The 19,398-nt window shown below is 38.4% G+C and overlaps 1 protein-coding gene across 3 annotated transcripts in view; it reads right to left on the bottom strand.

Moving 5' to 3' along the window:
* Window positions 1-19,398, bottom strand: part of epha8 (eph receptor A8) — an 85,816-nt gene that overhangs the window by 22,668 nt on the left and 43,750 nt on the right. For all 3 annotated transcript variants that reach the window (XM_025059894.1, XM_008321024.3, XM_017036719.2), the window contains one exon: window positions 5,936-6,000. In XM_025059894.1, the coding sequence (XP_024915662.1) occupies window positions 5,936-6,000 (65 nt within the window). The remainder of the gene's footprint in view (window positions 1-5,935; window positions 6,001-19,398) is intronic.

The following is a 19,398-nucleotide window of genomic DNA, read 5'->3' as shown; positions in this document are numbered from 1 at the left end:
TATATATATATATATATATAAATCCTTGGCTCTGTAGAAAATGTAGCTGATTTAACAGTTAAAAAATAAGGAGGTAAGTAGTTCAATTTGTTCAGTTACGTGGTGGTGTAAATCAGTCTTTAGCAGAGTCTATTTTTGCTCTAGCATTACCAAACAAAAATAGTACTGTTCCTATTAATATATAAAATTTGTAATTAGGTAACGCTTAACCTTAACTAAAGAGTCCGTGGAACAATTATTTAATGATTAAAGTATCTCTGATTTAGACACAAGTACAATAGTTTTTTATCGGGTCTCAGAAATCAACTACTGCTTGGTAGCGTTTGCTCAGTGACAGAGAGAGGAAGAGTGGATCTGCTGTGCCCAGGAGACAAGATGGAAGAGAAGCAGGGCCTGGAACAATGGGAGGTGGCATCGAGCCCCTGTTCCCGCGGTGTAGAGATGAAGTCGGGATCATTCTGAGAGGATAGTTTGTAAAGAGTATTTTGGACGTGAACAGAGTTTCAGAGACGGTCATGAACTTTAAGGTAGAAGTTGAGGGCGGGATTCTGAATGTGGTTGTTAAAGTCAGGTTCAGATCAGTGAGCAGCACTTTGGTTTTATGCCCATAGAAAGTTCTACAGATGTGATTTTTCACTTCCACAGGGATGGTAGAAAAGTTGAGAAGGTCATAAGGAGTTGCATTCTGCCTTTGTGGATTTACAGAAAGCACATGATAGGGTGCTGAGGGAGGGACGGGGGTGCTGTCTGAGACAGGCAGGAGTAGCAGAGAAGTATGCCATAGTGGTTTAGGACATGTATACGACCAACGGGACAGTAGTTAGGGGCAGAGTGGGCTTACACCAGGGATCAACTCTAGTGACGGACAAGTTGACCGATTCATTCAGGCAGGGGGGCTCCATGGACCCTGATGGAAATAACACTGTAGTCTTTGGTGACGACAGGGAGCAGGTGGAAGAACAACTGGACAAACAGAAGTTTGCTTTGTAGTAAATTGTAATGAAAGTACAGTAGGAGTAAGAAAAAAATAAATGTGTGTCAACAAAAGTGAAAAGATAGAGGTGTAGAAGCTTCAGCTTGATAACTACAGGTACCATCAACCATCCACAACAAAGAAGTGAAGAACAGAAACAGGCAGGTTGGAGTGGATGGAGATGAGTGTGAGGTGTGAAGACGACAGTTAGGACATATGAAATCATAAAATATAGAAGAAGAAATAAGAATTATCATTACTCTGCACACCTGGAGCCGCCATTACGATTATTTTCACTATGATTATTATGACTATAATTGCTGTTAATACTGTAGTTTCAGTCTGGGGTCTGGCCCAGTTAGCTTCATACACAAACGAATGAACATTCTTCTTTACATCTACTCTGACTTTATCACAAAAACAATTACAGTGAGAGACTTTAACACTTATTGAGTGACTTTTTTATATACCATACACAGATACACTGATTCTTGGGGTCGTGTTTCAACCCCAAATAACAAATTATATTAGGCGTTTACATACATGTTATTTGGCATTTGTGGATTTAAAAAAACAGTAAAAAGACTAAACACATCTGATGGTAGGATTCTCAGGGAACGGAGCTGTAATTGAAGGAGAAAGTGACAACCTGGCAAATCTCCCCTTCACAGCCCGCAGCTGAACATTACCTTGGATTAGAAGGATGAGTTTTCATGAAAGCTTCATCAAGTCCTTCCCTACAGCCTCTGCTCACACACCTTTGTTTGGCACCATGACCCACAGGCCACTGGGATTATTGAAATGTAGGAAGTCTCACCCACCTCACCCTTTCCTTCATTTCTCACCCTCTCTTCTTTTGTATCAGCTACAGTCAAACTCTCCTTGAACCTATGAAGACCTCGGCTAATTAGTGAGGTGTACAACCTTTCTGACTGCCTCATTATTCCTGTCCTACCACTCCGTGACTCTCAAACTCGTCCTTGGATTCCTAACCATTTATTTGATTTTCTTTTAACCATAGATTCTTGTGATTCTCACCAGGAGTTACAAAAAAAAACTACAACTGGAACTACAAACAGATCATCAGGGCACTGGGATCAGAAGGATTTGCATAGAATGTAATATTTGGAAAACACAACAAAAAGGATTTCCATGATCATGACATCAAAACTCCATCCAGCTGATGTGTGTGTGTGTGTGTGTGTGTGAGAATTGACACCACTTGGCAATTTTTTTTCACTCTCTCAGTAGAGGAAATCCCATATGGCAGATTTGAAACATATATTTTATTTCCTATCTTAAAGTTCTTTTCTTATTAAGTTTATTATGTTACGTTAATGCTATAAAATAGCAATCCTTTATCAATAAAATAATTAATCTATTTTTAGTTAATACTGGAATTAATTAACCATTTAAAAAAAATCAAAGGCTGCATTTACACTGATAACTACTGTGTTGTTAAGGAAGTCATTTCCTGCTCTTTACTACATGTACTAATGATCAAAATGTAAACATGTTAATAAAATAACTATCCCCTGTTACGTGAATACACACATGTCACATATTTGTGACCTGCTATTGAAGTACCGTTTGACCTTAGTATTAATAACCTTTAATCACAATTTACAGAAAGACCATTTAAATATTATTTTCATACTGCAGCTAGAAGGTACAGCATGTGTTTTTTCTAAAGCAAAAAGTAAGGACGTGGCCAGGAGACAATCCCATTTCTGTAGGACACAGGGGTCGCAACCTGCTACTGTCCATTAGATCGTCTAAGAAAATAAATCCAGACGATTCAGAGAAGATTCGATCATTTTAAAAGGTCACAGCACGTACACATGTTGGGTTAAGTTCCTGAACCTTCAAAAAGGCCAAATCACAGTTCAGTGCTTGAGAAAAATACAATTATAAAACTTGTCACAGACGTTTGAGGCCTCGGAGAGACAAACGTTTAAATCCTAGCATCTGTCTGTTCTGGATTTACGCTGGTTTCTGGTAAATAAACTTTTTTTTCTGAGGGTTCTTAAAGGAGTTTTTAAGGAATAACAGGAAGTACTTCGATGTCTCCAACAAATCTAGGTTTGTCAAAGCAGGACCAGGGTTGGTAAAAATGAATGGTATATATTTGTTTGTCCTTACTTGTCCCAAATAATAAATATTTAGGGACACACCAAAGATGTTCAAAGGCAGGGGTTAGTTTCTGTGATGATGAAAGAGTTTCCACAGTATTCACTGCCGACGGTGTCTCCTTTGATTAATGTTTAAAGCAGAGCCTTACAGCATCATCTGCTGAAAACACTAGGTTTTATGCTAGTGTTTTGTGGCTAAAACTCTTTTTGAAAACTCTTTTTTCGGTCAAATAAATAAATCATTGTGAGTAGAATAAGTGAGCTGATAGTTGAAGGCTGTCAGGGATGTTATGGTACAGAGATGTTGGAGGAGAGGAGCTAAAAGAGCTGGGACCTCATCGTGCTTCCCTTGCACAGATACAGAAGTTTCTTTTCTTAAGAAAGTACCAGACTGAAGACCAACTAACTACTGTATCTGTTCCACTGATCTCATTTCTTATTAATTTCTAAACAAATAACTTCTGCTTTAACACGATCACCTGAAGTCACGAGGAACAACAACTAACAGAGTTAAAGAAAATTTAGTTTAACTCTGCGGCACAAGTCAATTATTTTCTAATGTTGGAAATGTTTTTTTTTTAACAATTGAACCCCCTGAGTTACTTCCACTGCTGATTGACACTTAGTCACTCACCACATTCAAATTCAAAGCACAGCCTTATTTCCTGTGATGAAACGTCGCAGCAGGTGCCAGACAACATCTCCAAAAGTCAACTGGGATCAGAGGAAGAGGAGGGACTTGTAACAGGTACAGAAAGTATGAGCCTCAAGATCATTGATTTTTATTTGTCATATACACCTGAACTAGTATAGAACCTGCTGCTCAGCTGCTAAATCACGGCCAGTTTGACCGTCGGGTTTCATTCAACAACATGCAGTGGAAGAGAATGTGATGTTTGTATGTGAGACAGTGTGAAGGTGTTGCAGTAAAGGCCACTGTCTGCTGACTTCTGACATGTCAGCTCATCATTTTGTCATCCACTTCATGGCTCACACAGACCACGTTAACCATTATGCATACACACACACACCCACACACACTGCTGTCAGCTGTATTGATTTTAGGGTGGCCGGGAGATGAACCTGTCATGGCCAACACTGATCGTACTGGAGGATAATGAAGTTTTCCTTCCCAGTTTGACAGCCTCCGAGTGTGTGTGTGTGTGTGTGTGTGTGTGTGGATGCGTGCATGACTGTGTGTTTATTTGTGAGGGAGACAGAGTAAGAGAAAGAAAAACAGAGGAGATGCTCCTCGGACAACTCACTGTGCTAACCAGTGTCTGAATAAATTGGACAGAAAGAACCCTCTTGCGCCGAACACCTGATCTGTCATGATGTGATCTAAACGAAGCTCCTTCCTTCTCCCCAGCCGCAGCCACACACACACGTACACACACACACACACACCTAAATACAAAACTGAACAGAACACATCTTAATCTTCCCTAACGAGAACAAAAAACAACAGGAAATATTTTTGTTCTCTCTCTCTCTCTCTCTTTCTTTACACCTTTTCACTTTCCTCTAAGATGTTTCTTTTTCAGTCCTACAAACGTTCACCTCAGTATGTCAGGTTCTGTGTTAGAAATGCAGTTTAAATGTAAAAAAAAAAGGAGTCTGCTTGAGCTTGAGATTAAACAAAACAAACAAATGCATTATTTTACCCAGCATTCACATGCTGCCATGTCTTTACATTTAGTGGAGGATTTTATTTCTTAAAACTACAAACTGTAAACTCTGTTTAAACTGTCTAGTAAGAGTCATAACAGCAGCTGCTGTAACCTGTTGTAATTTTCTGCAATTACTTCATATTCTTTCATAATCTCCTGACGATCAGTCACACTCCCACTCAGACTAAGGTCAATTTGGAGAATCTGATGAACCTAATGCCTTAATGAACATGTTTTTTTTTTTAAGAAAGATTTTTGCTAAAGAATCAACCAATGTTTTATAAAAAAAAATATCTGTACTGATTAATCATCTGTGTCAAAAACCAACAGGCCACACTAGTTTTCCAGTAGCTGTGGCTACAGTTAGACAGTTAGCTACAATGAGAGTATAAAATATTAAGACTGAAAAGATTTGACTTTTCCCTCTGACTTCATACCTGAGAAGTGGTTTTCTTTAAGATCCTCATCTTTGTTTTTTTAGGGGAGGACATAAAGATAGTGCATCTGTTCTTCCTGGCTGCCATTCAATAACATCTCTTCTGTTGTATGGACTCTAAGCTGCCACAGCTGGGGGACTCAGGGATGACAGTGGCGACTTACTGCTGGAATCCTAATTCATCACCGTACCCATTATGATGTAGCATCATCATATGCTAATACGGTATCATTGTCCCCCCGTCATCCATTCTTTTCTTCTTTCATCTCTGTCCCTTCAGACGCTCAACGTCTTCCACTGCCTTAAAATATGTAAGATAAATGTGCCTTGCAGCCAATGACAGGAGACTGGAGTTCATGTGGTGCTGACCTACTGACCACTGTCACCGAGTCTGGCTCTTGATTTCACTAAGACATTCACCTTTTATCCAAGAGAGTTTGTCCACTGTTCTCTGCTCCACTCTCTGTTGCTGTTCTTGTGTGTCACTTACTGTAGACAAACAAAGTGAAGTTGGTCCGCTAACTTAGCCAAGCAGTTTGACGGCAAAGGACGATACTCCTGACCTTCACTTCTGCGTGTGATTCCTGCTCACCGCTACCTAGACCTACACCACCTCAGTGGAGCCGACTTCAGAGTCAGAGCTGTTAGTGTCACATTTAAACTAAAACAGGATTTCCAGTGGTTTGATTGATGAATTTGAATCAGCTGTACTTTTGAACCTTACCCCATGTGATGGATATGTTTGCCAGCCCCAGTCTCCTGTGATTGTTGTGGTGTCGAGTAGATTCACTGCAGACAGAGAGGAGACGATTAGAACAACAGAAACAGAGAGTTATACACACCATTCTAACAACTCTATGACTCTCCACAGTCAGTCAGTAGTTGGTCTGTACATAAACATGTGAGGTCTCATGATCTATAATGACATTTTATACAGTGGTATATACAGTACCAGTGCCTTTAACATGGATACATAAAAACTAAAATCATTTTTGAATACATTTGTACTTTAAAATAGTCTGATATTTCTGATGTATAAATGTTTTCATTTGTAGCCATGAAAACAGAAAGAAACAGAAAATGTCAAAAAGAGAATTATAGTCAGATGTATAAGTTACAGTCAGTTAGTTAAGAGCAAACAGGTGCTAACAGTTGCCCGGTTTCTTAACACGGTCACTTAGTGAGGTAACCATGTAGCCAAAGGGCTGGGTAACAGCCAAACTCAAGCGAACGCACTTTCACACTGTGGCAAAAGTGAGTACAGACCCATAAAATATCCAGCAGTGCCAGAACAGGCGAAACTGCTCAGCCACTGCCCAAAACAAGTCTGGCAAAAAGTGCCTTTCACAGAAGAATCACAGTTTTGCCTTAACATGGAAAACATGGCCAAGCAACTCGGCCGTGAACAAAAACATAAAAAGTGGGCTGAAAAAAAAAAGACTGCAGGGCATTGGACTAATGAGCCAAAATTGAAAATATCTTGCTGTGGCAGAATACAGTTTGTTCACTAAAGAACTGGAGAGTGAAACAACAAATGTCTGCAGGCATGTCTGAAAATGTAGTTTAAAATTGGATCTGGATTAATGTTTCCCACACGCTGAAAAATTGCAATCAAATACGAATCCATCATGAAACAGCAGATGTATTGGAGCTGGGTGCATGATCTTTAAGCACTAATGGACAGAACAATAAAAACAAAAAAATAGTTGATATTTTCCAAGTTCTATCCATCATTTATTGAGATAAAACTTTTCCCTCTGTATTTGTTTCATATTTTGCTGTTTTTAACATTCAGTTTTACATTCAGTCGTATGTGACAAATTTGATGCATTCCAACTAAAATTAAAAAATAAAAATCTGTGACCTTCCCATCGTCAAAAAGACGACATTTTAAACACAGTATTCCACAAGACATTTTCTTCTCTTAGGACATGCATTATTGATCTGATAAATTCTTCATTGATGTTTGGCTGCAGCCCAGCTGCCTGCAACCATACTGTAGATGGCCTACATCAAAAAGCTCAATCTGAATCCAACCATTTCATCAGACCTTTCTTTATTAGAATCGGCCGTTTATGAAATGCTCACATACGTATGTGTGTAGTTTATGAAATGCTCACATACGTATGTGGAGCCTAAAAAACTGCAGTGTAAAAAAAGTGCTGCTTTATTATGTATACTATATACTGTAGATACTGCAGTATACAGTGTTAGTAGTTTCAGCCGGACTTTCGTGATGATGTTCAAGTTATTGCTCAGAGATCATTAAAATTGACTTGAAGAATCTCAGTTGACCCCAGGGTCTGGAAGTGATGACACATGGGTCCTCAACATTCAGAAATCACCCCCTTGTAAGACACTAATTGGGATGAAGTATTGCACATGACTATTTAGGTTTATCAAGACAGGAACGGTTTTGCATAAAATATTTAGCCAAACATTGGCCTCGTGAGTTTAAATTTCTCTTTTCTTCTCTCAGAAACACACATCCACCAGCATTCACATGCGATTTTCTGGAGTGTCACTTTTCCTAATTTGGGCCTTGGGCCGTTGATGAGGGCAATGGGTCAGAACACACAGACAGATGGCAGTGCCACCATCCTCTCACCCCCCCTTTCCCCCCCTTCTACCAGCCTTCTGTCTGTGTCTCCCTCCCTACGGGTGCTGATGTCCTGTCGTCTTGTATTGATGATGCAGTGACTTCTCGCACACAGCAACTAAGGTCACAAATGGGATGCAGACAATTACACTGGTGTGAGCGCCTCTCATCAGTCAGGCAAAGTGACGTGATAAGAGCAGCGCGCTGGTGTCGACTGATTCAATTCCACTGCTCACCTGGGGAATTTGTTCTGCTATGTTGCTGTTTAAACAAAATATATTAAGAAATGATCCAAACACACGTGTGGGTGTGTTATCACGGCAGACCCAGTGACTGAAGAGCCGGTCCCCGTGGTGTTCATTTAACCAGCACTCAACTGAGGGATCCCTGTCAAGGGTGATGACAGTCACCGAGCAGTAACTTGAACTACGGCAACAACACTGTGTCAACTGTCATGTGCCTCCTTCTGCAACTTTGGATTTTAATTCACTAATGTGAATGACTGTGTTTACAGTATGTTAGTGATGCATGTTACGACATTTAAATCACACATCAATGAACCATTTGAATTTGATTAAGAGTGTCGTATCATATATTCCCTTCAAGGTCTGCAATTCTAAAGAACAGGAACAGTATTAGAAATGGTCGTGACCACGTAACACACACACACACACACACGCTCTTTGGCTAGACAGTGACTATGACGGTGATGTAATTATTTCATCAACACCTTCTCTTTCTAAAAAGCTTTTTCTTTAAAAATCAACGCCCAGAGAAGGCTGAATTAAAACAGAACCTTGAATCAGACACACACAGTAAGACACTCATCTCTGATCAGGTTTCATCATAGTGTGTTTAACAAGCCCAAATCTTCAATTTAAAAAATAACAAATCCTAGTTAGACACAAAGAATGTTGCTTACATGTGTTTCAAGCATAAAAGTCAAGGCAAAACTTCTCTGTAAATACTGAAATGATCATTTGAACCATATATTTGATACCTGTTCATATTTTTAAAAACTGCAGTAGAGTTACCTGTAGTTTATTATGTATATTAAAATAACAGATAGCTAAAAAAAAATCAAAAATTCTCAAATTTATATGAACTATTTTTATTCAAAATAAATGGTTAATTATTAGAATAAACTATCAAATGTGCACCAAACATTTGTGTGGTCCAGTTATGGTCAGTATATTTATTTAAAGAAACAACAGTCTTGCACCTAAAGTCTAATTTTTCTGCTGAGTTTTGCCCATTTTCAGAATGGTAAAATGAAATAAGAAAGTGTTATCTCCTTTTCACATTAAATGTCAAACTTCTTTCTTTCAACGTACATCTCATATTGGTTTCATTTTCCCCGTAGGAATCATTAAAGCCTCATCTTATTACCTCCACACCTCAACACAACATCTTCCCTCCTATTCCTTCTCCTGCTCTCATCTCTCCCAAAGCTCTAGCTAAGGTTTTATCCCAGGAGGCTCGTCTTTTTCTCACAGCTTTTCTGTTGCGGTGCATTTTGTCCTTCAGCAACATAGAAAGACAGGGAGAAGACCGCTGCATGACTTACTGACTTAATCTCATTACTCATTTTACCTCTACCCTTTGACCTGTGAACAGAGTTACACGGCAGAGTTGTTAGAATCATCCTCTACAGAACAGAAAATACAGTGATACGTCACGATCAGTCTCAGCGTGCTTTAGTACGGCTTGTCCAGTCTTGAAAGATGTAAATAAATTAGGAAATATTTAAACTTTGTCTACAAAAATGTGCATCCCAGCGTGTTTATTGTTAACGTTGCTCATCCTACTGCACTCACATGCTGTTCATTTATACATTCCAAAACAAATCATATACACCAAAGTATCAAAGTCAGCCTGGCTGTAAACGCTGTACTTCATTGTGCATCAGCCTAATACTCTGAATAAGGGACGGTCTTTGTACTCCAAATAACAGTGTGTTCCAGAGATGTACTGAGAGGAACGTTCTCTCACTCCCCCTCCCTGTTCACCACTGAGTAAATACAAAATGTATTTGGGTAAAAAAAAATCGTATAGTACAGTAAAAAAGAAAAAAATTCAAAAAGCATATTTTTCCCTGTCAAAACCCTAGACATGAACCCACCACAAACCAATCTGGAAATTAAAGTGTCTGACAGAGATGATTATGATGATGTAGAACAGGACGACCACATCATACGATTCAAATGACCAGGCTAAAGTGATCTACCTGAACTGTAAATGTTAAATATATATTTACTCAGATAAACTGAGCATTTTATATATATATATATATATTATGTTGGGGTCAAAGTAATTGCTATAATCCACCACAATCCCTTTGCGATCTACAGGTAGGCCATGATCTACCGTGATCTAGGTCACACACACTCAGGAAAGAGCAGTAAAAGCTCAGAAGAGCTGGAGGACCCAAAGCATGAATTTGTTTGTTTTTTTTTTAACTTTTCATTCAATTAATTTTTTTTTTTTTACCGTCTGCCTTCCAGCACCTTACCAAGAGCGTGTGTGTGTGGCTCGTTCTAATGTTGGACATGTTGAAGGAGATGCCAAAGATGCCAGAGAAGATAAAATGGTAACGCTCTGGCAGCGGCACAGAGATGGTTTAAAAATGTTTTAAATTGAATTTATAAAATAAAGCTGTATAAGAACTCTTCCTAACTTCTGTATTACATGTATTCATACGATGTACTGAATTAAATGCAGAGAATTGGAGTGTACATATAAATATATGTGTGTGTGTGTGTGTGTGTATAAATATATGTTCTTCCATTTAATTTTAGTATTAAAACGTCCTAACACTGATGTACCGATGTAGAGGACCTTGCTGCCCATTACTGGTTGAACAAATTTACTACATGAAAAATGCCGTGCAAATACTTAGCCATAGCCATGAATGTAGTACTACTAAAAGTTTGCGGTTTAACAAAAACAAATCCAGAAATTGGGCCATCTATTACTGTATATCACTTATGGACCGGCAGCATCTGTATGGACTGAGTATTTTTTTGGTCTAAGTATTTTTACACTGGAAACACAACAGCGCACCTCATGGCCACAGCAGCATCCAAAATTCATATGGAAATGAATCAGGAAACTGTGCACTGAGCAACTTTTCTATAATATCAGCATAAAATGCAGAAGAGACAGCACTTTTTCAAGAGGAAAAAATAAAAATAAATAAATAAATACACGAAGATCGGGTCAGAAAGAGTGGGCGGTGGAACGTCTGCTTCTCTGGTGTGGTTGTGACGAGATGATTCACATTATTCTGGCCACCGTACTTCAAGCACAACAGCGCCTTATTAAATCTTATTTTAGCAGGTGCTCTTGAGTTGAGCACGGGACCCCGCTATGCACATCCCTGCCAGGCATCATGTTTGCCGTATGATGGAGGGTGGAAGATGCTCAGGTCCAGCGAGTCTATTCCATTCCTCAGGGGACAGCACTGAAAAGCAGACTATTCTGCTGCTCAAACCTGCCTAAGTTTCCCGAGGGAAAACATCCGCAGGGGTATAGATGTTGTAGAAAAGAATGCAGGGGCTATTTATAGAGCCGCTAAAGAAGAAAAGTGTGGAGGGAAAAGAGTGTGGTTGAAAACCAGAAAAGGAGACGGAGGAGACTAAAAGCAGATGACAGTGTGATACCTGCGAACAACATCATCAGACATCTGGGTTGACGCTTTCTTCAGCAGCTGCTCAACAAAACAATACCCGCATTTCCTCATGGTATGCTGCTGCAAAAACTAACAAAGTATGCCTCAACCTCTGGAGTTATGATGGAAAGTTCATACAGAGGTGAGGAGTGCTGAACTGAGAGTGCTCCAGCTTGAAAAGAGAGAATGTTTAAGTCAAGACGACAGAGATATTTTATCAATACAGACTTGACTCACAGTACGGGTGCTTTCTTGACGTTCCTGTGGTGTTTGATCACCGTTCTTCCACTGAATAAATAAAATGTATTTCATTCTAAATTCTCGTTTTTCTCCCTACATTCTCCAACGACCAGTGTTCACCTGCTGCCCGTGTGCAGCATCTGTGTCTGTTACTGTATCACCACTTACACGAGCTAACATTTAAACAAAGTGATTATCTCTGGCTTTTAGATAATGACAAATTACTGTTAATTACTGTTAGTCAGACAGCGTTAGTTCTCCAGGCACCATCTCTACACTGAAATGTTATTACGGTTATAATAAGGCTGGCTAATGATTACAATTTTTAAAATTCATTATGTAAAATTAATCGCACATTATGTTTGAAATTAAATTACTATATCAATCTAAAGTACTACATGTTCATACTAGGAAAAAACATTTGGTTTGTAAACACTGGAAATATATAAGGTGCTTTTTGATGGCAGTATTCTTTTTATACAGTCGTGGTCAAAATAGTCTTCAAACTAATCTCAACTTTGAATGATGTAATCAAAAAATTTATGTAAGAAAAAATAAATCAAAGCTATTTGTCGCTGTCAGATTCAGGGCAATAACATTTTATCCAATTTGTTACATGAAAACACCAGTTAGCGTCCAAGGTAGGTTACTGAACAGGTGACAACACAATCATTTGTCTTTTTTCAGGGAGCAGCATAAACAGTCTTTTTCAAGAGCAAGGTGAAGTGGTTGAGTACAAAAAGGTACACAGCTGTGTTTTACAGTGCAGAATGTCCTTCCTTTTCTCAGCTCCCTTAAAAAGACATGACTTGTCTGGCTCCTAAAATGGTTCATTGGAAGTTTGTTTTTTTGTTTGTTTGTTTTAATTTATTTAACAATTAACAATGTATACTTATATTTTTAAGACTCATATATAGGTTATAAGCCTAATAAATAAAATTAAAATTAAAAAAATGAGTCTCTGTTAGAAGATGAGTCTGAGTTGTAAATCTAGACAGTTGAAGAGGCTGTAGTCAGAGCATCGTTAGCAGCAGCTGCTGTGACATTTTTATTTCATTATTTAAATGTTATCTTGTTACTATTATTATTATTCTTCAAAATTCCTTAATTCCTTTAATGCAAATGCCGACTGACATCATGACCGACTAATGGAATTAAATGATGTTGAAAAAGGACACAGAGCTTTAAATAATTCTCAAAAACAGCCAGTATCAGTATCAGTCTGTTCTTCCACAGCCAGCAGCAGCAGAGCAGCCTCACCGAGGGCACGGCAGTAAGTAAGTCTTTGGCTGAAAAACTGACTAACACAATTGTCAAATGGATTGTAAGGCACTGTAGCCTGATTAATAATGTTGAGGATGGGGATTCACTCTTTGGAAACCAAATACAGAGCTGTTGTACCAGGCACCGTGAGGTAATAGGTGATATCCACCAGCTTAACGTTGAATTTTAAGTAATTTAAAATATAAATTCCATATTATTAATTCATCATTTGGATATGTCACAAAAAAAAAACAGATGTAAAACAGATGCGTACAGAATGCTGTCATATTTAGGAATGTTGATTCATCTCAGTTCATCATAATTATCAGGGCGTCTCGTTTCTTTTTTTAGTTGTTGCCACATCAGATCATCTGCCTCCACCTCACCCTGTCCTCCGCCTCCTCTGCTTTTACACCAACTATCATGTCTCTTTCACAATATCCACAAACCTTTCTCTGGTCTTCCACTTTTCCTCTTGCTTATCAACTCCATCTCCAACGACCCTTGTCCAGTAAATTCAGTAAATCTCCAATGTCCAAACCATCTCCTCCTCTCCTCTCTAACCTTATCTCCATACTGCTCCACCTTAACTGTCCCTCTGATCTGCTCATTTTTAATAGCGTCCACAATGGTCACTCCCAGTGAAATTCTTCAACCTCAACCTCAGCCTTTTGTCTATTTCACTGAAGGACTCCATGGTCGGAGGAGCCTGCTGCCTGACCTCATCTGTCAACCTGTCCCTTATCATGGAAAACAAAAAGGGCTCCGAGCTTCAGTATTTTTCCGGGGCATAAAACCACACTGCTGCTCACTGTTCTTCACCTCTTATCTCAGCCTCGTTTCTACAATTCTTTCCAATACCTTCATTGTATGACTGATCAATTTCATGCCCCTTCAGTTCCTCCAGTTCCTCACACCAGCCTCGTTCTTTCAAATCCGTACCAGGGAAGGGTTGTGTTTGTTTTGCTCTGCACACCTTGACATACTTTTACTTACGGCACATGTGTATTTGTACCAAATATGTTAGGGGTGCACCGAACCGAACGTCCTGTAGTACTTCAGTATGAGGTCCAGTCCTGTTAAAGTCCTAATTTACATATAAAGATCAATTAGTGATGAAAATCTGGGCCTAAACCTAAACCTGGGCCACGGACACATTACTGAACTACTAAACAAACGTATGAAACAAAAAACCTTTAATGTATCATTTTTATGATAACCTTAATTCACATGACAAGTTTGAAAAATAACTTTTAACCCCTGTTAGACGGCTAACTAATCAACCTAAAGACTGTTTCAGTGCCTACATCGCCCACAACATTATTTGAGTGATTTTTAGCACGATAAAAAAATGTTCTCATTGAGACGGTTTGTTTCAGTACTGCTCAATAAAAATATTCAGGTGAAAATGTAAAAATAATTGTAAATAAAAATAAATCAAATGTAAAAGAGCTATGTTTTCATGTGGTTTCCATGACAATTGTTTGGTCGGAGAAAGGTGTGTGTGTGTGTGTGTGTGTGTGTGTGTGTGTGTGTGTGTGTGGAGCCGGAGTGAGAGTGAGAGAAGTCACGACTGATCCACGGCAAATATTACATTATATTATTATATTATATTGAGTGTTTTGTTGTTTTGGCGTTGGCTATGGCCCTCAGTAGCCTGTGTACTCCTGAATGATTGAACCTTGAGTCAAAAGCACTTGGAACGATCATCATTTATAAAATCTTTATCATTTTACCAACGGTTCATTTCCTGATGGCCAACGGCAGTTAATGAGGCAAACATCGGCCACTACAAATTTACAAGTTTATCTGATGCATGTTGTTTTGGCGTTGGCTATTATATATCTATATATATACATATATATGTGTATATATATATATAAAGAGAGAGAGAGAGAGAGAGAGTTTTCCATCAGAACACCAAATTTGCAGTACCAAGGATTACTTGTTAAGTGAGCTATTCACCGTCGTACAGGATGCAGTAAAGCTACAACTCCTAACAGTTTCTTTTTTATGGAACAACACCGCTTTGGTTGGATCTCTGCACCGTAACATACAAAGCATGAAACACAGAGTTAGTTTTGCTCTAGGGACTACTGATGATGATTATGATTAATGATCAAGTTCCCTTATCTCCAGTGGTCTTAATGCACTCCTTTTAGGCGTTTACGTGTGTGTCTGCGAGGGTGTGATTTCTTCTAAGCCAGGCTTAAGTCCTGCAGTTGCAGAGCTTACGCTTCATTAGCTGTCTGTGCGCTCACACATCGACATGAAAACCTGAATCTTAGCTATTAACAGCAGCCACACGACACAAGCATCTACACGTGGAGCCAAACCATTCGATCACTTAAAGTGATAAACATGTTGCCACATTTAACTGTTAATGAATTAGTGCAGCAATTAGTTCTTCTTTTATCATCACCAGCTTTGTTGGAAAATTGTGTTTGAGCAAAAGGTAAAACAGAAAAATAACAAAACAGAAGTGGATCCTGCGTTACCAGGTATTGTTATTTCAAACTTAGTATAAAGATTGACTGTTTGTGATTATGGCTAAAACCGTCACTAAAATTACTGCATAGACCCTTGGCGTTAAATTTAATAAAACCAAATTATATCATCAGATGTATAAATATGTTAGTAAAACACTTTTAACTAACGTATTATATCATCAGATGTATAAATATGTTTTACATGTTCACTTTTAACTGACGTTTTTTATCAGTTATGTACAGTTACATACTGGTGAGTATTGTTCAAGGCAGTGATTCTCAACTGAGGGGTCGCAACCCAGACTATTCTCAGGGGGCCTTTACTAAGGCAATAAAAATATTAAGAAAAAAGCAGAGTCTCACCTATTCACACTCCTTAATACTTCTAAAGACACTTCAAGATCTGAGCACTTCACAGAAGTGTCTCACTTCATTATGCTTGAAGCATACTATGATATCTTATCTCAGGTTCAAACCACATTATCTTTTCATTAGGTAAATTTGAGAAAATTGAAAATTCTCCTTGATTTGGGTCAAGGCTTGTCATTTCAAGTTTGTGGTCCTGGAGCGAGATGAAAACCACTGTTTCATGGTGTCAGATTTCAGTGGTTTTCACTATCATTGGTGCCTTAAAGTCTGTTTCCACCAGGACACTATCATCCACACGCATTCAATACAAACTCCACGGTACAACTACATTTACATACCGCCCCACTCCTCCTGGCACCTAATGTCATCGGTGACAGGAAGTCTAGCCTTTAGTGAGACACTACGTGTCAGACTGAACACCTCTAAAACCTCATACACGCACATTTCTTAGCCTTCCTCCTCTGTGGGCTGTTCCTCTTACATGCCGTTATATTAATGCCCCTGGACTGATGTCCACTGCCATATTTTGAATAAATTGTTATTTATCTTATTGTTTGAGAGAGTTTTACTCTATAGTGTAGGGTCAGAACGATGTGTTGTCGGATCGCCAGTTAACTCTCTTTGAGTTTTGTGCCTATGCTGGGACATTTTGGAAAAAAAAAACCCATAGGGTCAGAACGATGTGTTGTCGGATCACCAGTTAACTCTCTTTGAGTTTTGCGCCTATGCTGGGACATTTTGCTGGAAAACAGCGAGAACATTCAATAGGAACCGGATCCATTCAATTATACATAAAATAAAATGATACCATATATACATTTTAGGGCTGCCCAAATTAACTTCTATGAATTAATTCATAAAGATGAATCTGATAACATTTGAATTCCCCTACATTACTTAGTGAATTTAATAACGCACATATCTGTTACATAATAAACTGTCACTTTACCGTACCTTCCCAACAATATATGCATATAAATTAAATGAAAATGAACATAATAATGATTATTATTAATATGATATTTAACACAATTCATTGCATACAAAAAAACTCCAAATGTGATATTTTTGTTTTTTGATAAAAAGGAAACACTGAGAAATAAAATCAGTAATGTATTGCATTTCTGGACAAAACATTTCTAAATGAACATAAAATTTAGAACACAATTCTAAACATAAAAAAATGTATTTAAATCATAATATACACCACAATACAAAATAATCCACATAAAGTACAATAATAAATAAATTAAAGGAATGTGATAGCCTTTATAATGACATATTAACAAAATAGGTTAACAAATAAGTTTGATACAGAGAAGCAAACTATATTTGCTGACATTCCAGCGCACTGTGACAACATACAGTACTGAAAGATCCTATAAATGTAGTTAGCATTTTCACAAATATAATCAATAATTCCAGTCAGTAAGTCAATATATCTCAGCATACAGTAAATAGTAAATACTGGTATAAGGCTGCTGCTGTTGTGGAACGGGCCTTTTGATTGGATTACGTTTCTGTATAAGAAGTCGTAGATTATTTCTGTTATCTTTACTGATGCCGACGTTTAAAACACCGTCACCAGAATACACCTGTGAGTCACTTTCAGAGAGGGCGAAAGTGTGTGAGTGTGAGTCATTCAGGACGAACGGCAACAGAAGAGTATAGTTACAGACCTACGTCTGTGTCAAAATAACTTTGTTGTTTTCATAGTTCATACATCAGAGCTTGTATACCAAACAGAGGCGATCTCAGGTCTGCTGTTTGGAAATACAATTGTTTCCCAGTAAGCTACAGCAGCCGTTGATAGAAGTCAAAGAACATGTGTGGCTGGTTTTAAGTCCAAATCAGTTTTTTTGCTGGTAATACATTGTCCATGATAACTTCCATGAAAGAGCTTTATCTGAACGTGGCTAAGACTGAAAAAAAAAACCACACAAATGCAGAAGCAGTGAAAAATCCTCCAATTGATGAGAAGCACACAAGCAGGAAGCAGGCAGGGGAGCTGAGTGGAGCAGCGTCAGAATGGAAATATGAGAGCCACGGGGCAGCTGCAGATTTGATCATTTTATTTATCATTTTATTTTGCTATTTATTTTTTCATTTACTTTTTATGTTTTTAACATTTTTATTTCTTTCTTTCAAAAATGTAATGATGTAAATATCAAGGTGTGTACTGAACCGTAGCTTTTGCGTACATATACATATATACACACACACACAGTAATTACTACTACGGACCTATTAATCATGGTCACTCAATCAGGATTTGGTATGAATATGGCTGGAACAGACAACAGATGTATGTGTTTCACACCCTCTTTTATTTGTACAGTCATTTATTTTAAATATGGATTTTCCTTTTTTTTTTGTCAGGTCAAAAGAAAAATCAAGACCTATGCCCAAAATATTCCTATATACAGTTGTTGGATTTTAGTCATTACTTTGTATCTCGATGGTGGCTGTGTATAACGTATATAGTTTATACTGTACATTGTAATGTATATTAGAACAATGATACGTGGATTGACGGTGAAATTCTTGGATTTACCACTTTGGTGTCATTCTGGCCATGCTTTAAATATATTTTTATTTGCTTAATTGAACAAATTGAAAAATGCGACTTTAAATTTGACAGGCCTTGTGTGCACGTGTGTGTGCGTGCGTGCGTGTTGCACTTTAAATCTATTTATTTTCAGGATATTTGCTGATAGATGTAAGGTAAGACGCCCTGGCATTTAAATGCGAACACAAGCGTTTGCCTTTAGGCTGACATTCAAACAGCTCCGCAGCACTCACACATTTAGTGAACAGATGCAGCAAATCAGTGACACTGCTGTCATTCAAGCGTTCAGTAACCCAGCAGTAACCCTCTAGAACTAAATTGTTTTATTTTTCATTATAGACCAAAGACTCTCATCAAGACACTTCGACCAAAATTGGATGGAACTGTTAACAATGCAAATTTCCCTCAGTCTATCAAAGAGATTACCTTAACTGGCGAATTTACGGCCGACACTATGCACACAAAAGAACCTCGAAGCAACGCGAGCTGAGTAAAAACTTTTGTGTTTACCTTAATTGGATGGCACTTTGATGCAGCAGATTGGCCGGTGTCTATCAGAGCATATTAGGCCTTTACTAGGCTTCAGTTACACCTGATGAACATTTAAATCCCCTAATAGAATGACAGGAATTGAAAGTGACAAATGATGAGCTCGATGCTCTTGTCTGTGCTGATAAAGACGCCCACCGACAGAGACAGCAGGCCAACCCTTCTTCCCTCTGTTCGTCTCTCCTTGTTCTTTCACTGTGACCGACTCACGCTCCCCATGTTTCTTCTCCCTCGCTCTGTACCCATCTATCTCTCCATCACACAAGCTGTCTGTTGTTTCTAATGGATGCTGTGTTTCTGTCTCTCGGCCTCTAATTTAGGAGAAAAGGTCCAACGTGGCAGAGCCACATATATATCAGTCCATGGGACAATAATATCAGAGAAAACTCTTCTCAGAAGGTTTCTGTCCCTCTCACATTTCCTCTTCATCCTCATCCGT

Source organism: Cynoglossus semilaevis, chromosome 11 (assembly GCF_000523025.1).
Source record: "Cynoglossus semilaevis isolate Cse_v1.0 chromosome 11, Cse_v1.0, whole genome shotgun sequence".
Lineage (NCBI taxonomy): Eukaryota > Metazoa > Chordata > Actinopteri > Pleuronectiformes > Cynoglossidae > Cynoglossus > Cynoglossus semilaevis.
The sequence above is the reverse complement of the archived record's forward strand: the minus strand, read 5'-3'. Positions and strand labels throughout refer to the sequence as shown.